This window comes from Opisthorchis viverrini (genome assembly GCF_000715545.1).
Source record: "Opisthorchis viverrini unplaced genomic scaffold opera_v5_3, whole genome shotgun sequence".
Taxonomy (NCBI): Eukaryota; Metazoa; Platyhelminthes; class Trematoda; order Opisthorchiida; family Opisthorchiidae; genus Opisthorchis; species Opisthorchis viverrini.
Genome location: NW_008751659.1, coordinates 2,742,080 through 2,748,476, shown reverse-complemented (window position 1 = coordinate 2,748,476; position 6,397 = coordinate 2,742,080). Strand labels below are relative to the sequence as shown.

The 6,397-nt window shown below is 44.7% G+C and overlaps 1 protein-coding gene across 1 annotated transcript; it reads left to right on the top strand.

Moving 5' to 3' along the window:
- Positions 1 to 803: 803 nt before the first annotated feature.
- On the top strand, positions 804 to 5,647 carry T265_12516 (hypothetical protein; the record flags this gene model as incomplete). Its single annotated transcript, XM_009164152.1, has 3 exons — positions 804 to 1,545; positions 2,175 to 2,372; positions 4,795 to 5,647. 3 exons carry the CDS (start codon positions 809 to 811, stop codon positions 5,645 to 5,647), a joined length of 1,788 nt encoding a protein of 595 aa, XP_009162416.1.
- Between the last annotated feature and the right edge of the window lie 750 nt (positions 5,648 to 6,397).

The window sequence follows — 6,397 nt, the reverse complement described above, 5'->3', positions numbered from 1 at the left end:
CCAACCAATCAAACTCGGCTACGACAGTTTAGAAACATTTTTCGCCGCCCACAAAAAGACATCGTTAAGGTCGTTGTGGCTCCCAAACCGCGTTATCACCGATGCGGTCACCTGAAAACCTGCAATAACTCTGTTAAAGCCGTTGTTGAACGTCTGTGTCTACTGGCTGTCTACGCCCCTTCCCATGGAACTGACAGTGGATCAGTATCTGTGAGAGTCTTGCCGCCGACCGCCGTGCTTTGACAGCTGCGGTTTGAGAGGCTGGATAGGAGGTAACTGAAGTAAGGCAAACTAAAAAACTCAGTCTTTTTATGTTACAAGTGACTATACACTAATCAATTTTTGAAATTTTTACGACCCTTGTATATATATTGCTAGTTCCAATAACAACAGATGAAATTTATGGCTCTAGAATTGATGAGCTCTAGGTTTTTTTAGGATGACCGGACCGCTTGTTTGCACCAACACCTGTTAGGAACAGTCTTTGCAAATGTTCATATTGCGGTGCTGGGGACTATGGAGTGTTTATCTGTTTTTTAGGGTCCCACAACTATGAATATAATGCTGTAGACCGAGTCCTTATATTAATCCAAGTTTCTAGATTCACTTGCTAGGTAGTACTAGATTTGGCGTCAGAAGCTGCCTTAAGGTGCATGCCCATTAGACCGCATTGCAGACTATCGTGTGGTTGTGGGTTCCTGTCCTTTTCCATAGGTGCATGTAAGCATGGTGATACTTAAGTCCATATGCAATCACACTTTACTTTTCTTCGTTTTCCAGACAACATTGGGCCCTCCAGAGCGATTAAATGGTATCACACGTTATTACTATCAAATTGACGAAAAACTGGAAGACCGCTCTGGGAATTCTGGCAACTGGTGGAGTGGTAATAGGATTTTCTTACTGGTTATGGATTCGGTGGACAGCCTCTGGAGACCAACCCTCCGTAACAGCCTCTTATTCGTTAAATGAGCCAACTGCTGATATAAACACTTTTCCTCGGGTGCACAGAACACTCAGACAGCAACTTACCGGGTCTGGAAGCTCACGGACTTCCGTGACAGGCAGACTGTCGTCGGTTTTCCGTCAGAAACCTCCAGCAACCGCTGCGTTAACCCATGATTCGGATGCTGATGATGATGGTTCTTCATCCAATCTGGACTGGGGCCGGCTTGGATTACGTGCGCTTGCTGCGGTTGTTGAGCACTTGGAAACACTAATGTCTAGGATACGTGTGTACGAGGAACGGGGTCAAATGCAGATGTCTGATAACTCGGGTCAGTTGATTTCTGAATTGAGACTGCTTCTGGAGCAGGCATATCAATTACGGGAACAGTATAGGCGCAAGCTCATCCTACAGGATCAGGACTACACGACTGAAGCTGCTGACAGCGAATTTTCTACAGATGATGATACTTGTTCCTATTTTTCCGCCCTTGAACAAATTGATTTGAGCGAGCTGGAGATTGAGATATCGCGTAATCTTCTCCGACCCATCTACCGTGATGCCCTCGAGCTGTTGGATAAGAGTGAGATACCTTACAGGTAGGTTGTCCTAACACTGATCTGATGGTGACCAAATAAGTCTTCTCTAAGTAGGCCCCCGGATTTCATCATCTCAATACAACAAGCTTAATTTTGCTTCCTCGAGGGTGTCGCATTTGCTCAAACCGCTTATTAACTCCGTTTATATTGCCACTTGTTGACACATTTGTTCGGACACATGTGCCTCTGAAGGCACTCTATCCCTGTATTGTCGCAGAATGATTAAGGCATTCAATCCCTTAGCATGCACTTGTGTTTTCAGCCTCTGAGGGTGAGGCTCGGGAGGCATACTTCGGTATGGGTGAAGGTTCTGGCTGCTAAGGTTCCCTAAAGAGGTTGGAGTATCTTGTATTTGGTTTTTAATATAGGCTACAGTAAACGAAGAAAGCGGTCTTCAACCAAGACCTAGAATTAGTCTGGATTCCGTCTATGTTGCGCAAGGTCAAAGTAGTATAACTTCTTTCGTCAAACTTAATCAGTTTACTAAGGTATTAAACTAATATTTTTTTGTTTTCCATGGAGTGCAATGCTGGTTCGTCTCCCACTCGACTTTCCTATCTTGGTTTCAGCACTCATCTGCAGCTATTCCAGTCAGCCTAATTACTTTTGATTTCTCCCCTTCCCCTAAGGTCCCTCCGAACTCAACTTGTTGGTTGTGAGCGAGATTTCGAATACCTGGCGAAACTACACTGCCTTCGACAGGCATTCGACTACATTTTCCAGCAACCTGAGCCAACGGACTGGTTATGTTCTGTTGGAAAGCTCACAGGTTTACGTCTGCTCCATTGTTTGGGCTATCCCACATCGGATTTTGAGGAGGCCTACGAGTAAGTTTTCAGTAAGCATCAAAGTGGTGTACATTGGGACCGGATGTCCATTGACGGGGACCATAATACAACTTACAAACCAAGCGTATGCAGGGATATAAGGTCACGATAGTACTAGCGATTGATTCTACTTGAGTAGTGGTTCTGTACGTGAAAAAAAGCTGGTGTCCCAACCCAGAAGCTTGTGTGATGAAGCCTTTGTAGATCGGGTGGTTGCATGAGTGAGCTAATTAATATATGTAGTAGTGAGAACGATAAGGCAGGGCAACGCTTAATGACAGCATTTTTTTCGGAACGAAAAGGTCTTCATGGATAGCATTACTTAACCTGCCCTTTGCCGTTTTCAGCACAGAACTGCCTAACTAGTCAATGTATGTACGTTTAGCATAGAGTCAGTTAAGATGGGTAGTTGAGCGTTCGCTGAAGTCTTGACCAGCTGAGTATTGTGGGGATCTGCGGAAATAAGTAGTAGGAGGGTGTCCCAGAGCCGCGAATTTCTGGGGGGATACAAGTATTAGGAGCTGGGAACGTCACTTCTTTCACGTCGCGCTATTTTCCCTCTAAATGACCGTGGTTATCGTTTTGCATCATCAGCTGTAAAGGCTCTTATGTTAGCTTGGTTCGATATTGTTGGGCTATGGAAGCTTGTTGCAAGTGATGCTCTGGTTGTACCCGAGTCGTCCTGAATGATCCGAAAAGAAAGTGAATTGCTATTGGGGTCTGCATTATGGCATGGCTAGAATCAGGATGTGCACTCCAGAAGAAACAATACTGTCGAATTGATCTAGCTGCTCTTTGTTAGGCTACTCTTTTTTAGTCTTCGTGGCATGGTTTAAACTCGAGTCACGGAGTTTTAACTAATATAGCCCATGGAATTATTGCGGCAACCAAGTCTCAGCAGTAGGTCATGGGAACAGCGTGCGGTCGCGAACTAACAATCCTTCTATCCACTACTAAGATTCCAGCAATTGTCCTAGTCGATGGAGATCTCAGCGCACAGGTAGGTCGTCTGAGCTCATTGGAGACGAGACTTGGTGTTCCTTTCAATTTGGGTTCAGGACATAATATTGACAATGAATATTTTGCAACTTTGTCCTGACCAGTGCTCGTCCGTTAACAGTTTGGGGGGCTGTAAATGCTTTTAGGCTACCTAGCCTGTTGGTTATTCATGAGATAGCCGGCTTACCAGCTAAGATATCTTTGGGTCTCAAACTTAGTGCGTACTGGGCTGTAGTAAGGTATTTATTGGTTGGCCACGAGAAGTGATTTCTATGGGCAGGTAGTCTTCAGGTTTCCGACCGCCGATGACTCAGAGCGTTCCTGGTTTCGGATGATATCGATGTAGCGACGTAATTAGAAAACGGGTAGCTGGTTGTGCATAAGTTACTTCAGTCACGGAAAACATCCAGCATTACAAGCTTGAGTGGCTTGCTCATGTTCTAGGCGTGTCAACTCATCGTGCGCACAATCCTCGTAATGACGAAACTGACGAGGCAGACAGCGCATGACTTGGTAGGATGGTATGAGTGATATTGCGAAGAATTTGGGTGTTGTTGGTGGGGTGGGTGGGTCCAACTCCAGTGGGAGTGGGTCCCAGTGACCCCCCCATCGCTTGTGCTTGATTGGTGACGTTGCAATAAATGACGGCTAATCGATATTAGTGGCTTTGAGTTTCTTTCATTGGACGTTTGGATGTGTCATGACGGAATTTTCGGAGTAGACTGTCAACTTAAAGATTTGAAATAATCAATTATGTTTTGCGATAACACGGCAGTGAAACTTCATTGTCAACACTGAGGATGCCGTCTCCGATGTTGGTGATGATGATCCACCCCCTAGAATGAAGCAGCAATGATGACCACCACGACCGCCCTAACTGATCATGTCTAATAGAAATATTCTGGAAGCCATCCGTCGAAATGAAGTTTATGCATAAGGGAGTGCGCAAGCTTGCCTCCCCCCTTAGACCATCTTAACTACTACTACTTGTCTGAGGCATGAAAATTTGGGATGTATGTGTTTGGAGTTAGTAGTGTAGAATGGAATTCGGCGATATTCTTGTTACTCGTTTTTTGACTGCCGAACTCGTTTCATGAAATGTTATGTGGTCTGTCCCATTTTATAATCTAGGCGTTCAGTGTATAACTCTTGTAGTTGGGTGTATTTTCGACGTTCAACGGTCTGACGGAAACTTATCTATGGGAAGTGAAACATGGGTGAAACACATGAAGCGGCTTGTCAAACTATGGATGGCTTATTATATACGTACCGTTTCACCCACGCGTGTTTCCCTAAGGAGGGAACTTAGAATCAGTCTTATCCACCAGATTTTTGTTGATCGTTTACACATGTTTAGCATTATTGGACTTTCTACTTTGTAGGTCAGGTGACCTATCTCCTCCTCCACGTTTGCTCATTTTAGGCGATTGGTCAGTTTTGTCAACACTCAGCGACGCGAGCTGAAACCAACCATGAGCGAAGAACTTTTTGCAAAGGGCGTGAAAGTAGTCAATTTCTACGATGTTGTGATCGACCTTATGTTACTTGAAGCACTTGAGTTGCTCGCAGATCCTCCGGCCTCTGTACTCTCGGTGACGAGACATCGCTGGCTGAGTGATAATTTCAAAAAGGTAGCCCTGGATTCGACCATTTGGACTATATTGTTAGCGAAACGAAAATTGTTGAAGTACACTGATGGTTTCTATGCGCACTACTACACATTAGTTGGTACGATCACACCGGCACTTGCTTGGGGATTTCTTGGACCGGATGAAGGCGCTTTGCGTTTGTGTAATCGCTTCCGGGATGCCATTAATGCTTTTTTGCAGGAGGCTTTTACGTGTTCGGACGAATACGGTGCAGAGCGTGCGAGACGTGATGTAACACCAACGGACACTATGCACGAGACACTCCAGGACACTTTGAATGGATATTCGTATTCAGTTGATGGGCTTATAGAAGAGCAAACTGAACCTGGTCAATTGGATGAAGTTGTGTATGAAGACACGGATGATGCGGATGATCAAAGTACTGTCATTGATCAAGCTCCACTCATTTCTGACGTGGTAAATCACGCATCAACACCTTCTAAGTCCACCCGCACCGGTCTCCGTTATACTACCGTTTCTGAGCTAGCGGACGATCTTTTTAGTCTGTTCGTCAATTACATAAATGGGCTAACCAGGATGTTTCGAGAAGAGGCCCGAATCGCGAAAAAGCCTCTACCAGATGAGTATTTAGCTAATCCTGCTCCGCCGCCCCTTCGCATTCTCTAACTAATGTCGCCGCGTCCGGCTACCCAGTGCCTATGGCTGTGATGTTATTTTTATCCTGTTACCCAAAGGAACGTATTTTCGCTACTTTAATTCCACCTGAAGAATACCAATCAAATTAATTACCAGTTCATTGTACCTCCTATTTTTTCTGGATCTATTGATGTACATACTTTTAAACCATGTTGGTGTAATTTGTACAGTCCTGAAATCAACAGTACAAGATAAATATCTTAACTCGACTACGTTTTTCTCTCCACTGTAGTTTACAAGCTGTACGTCTGTAATTCTTGATATTTGCTTTTCATTCTTACTAACCATCGATGATTGGCGATTTAGCTAGGTGCGATTCTGTTCGGTCACACAGACAGGTCACTCTTCCTCCGAATGGTTTGTTTCTTGTCGCCATATGCCTCCATTCTACTATAAGCAGGTTTACCGTTTACTAATTATTAGGGTGCGAACCTACCGACCGGAAGGTTCGAACATCCTCATCCCGTCTAGGCTTGGGCAGCCTGGCCGTATCTCAGCCCTCATGCTTCCTTTGGGTGGTATGACAACTAGGCAGCGAAATGGTGATGTGGCTGAACGATCGCTATTATTATTATTATTGTTATTATTATTATTACATTTTTGCTTAGTCACTTGTTCGCTTATTTGTTCATCTATTTGTTCGCTAGGGGTGTGTGTGGACTCCTGCGTGAGTCACACCACATGCGTCGTGCTTTGCCGATTTTTACACATTTGATCGGG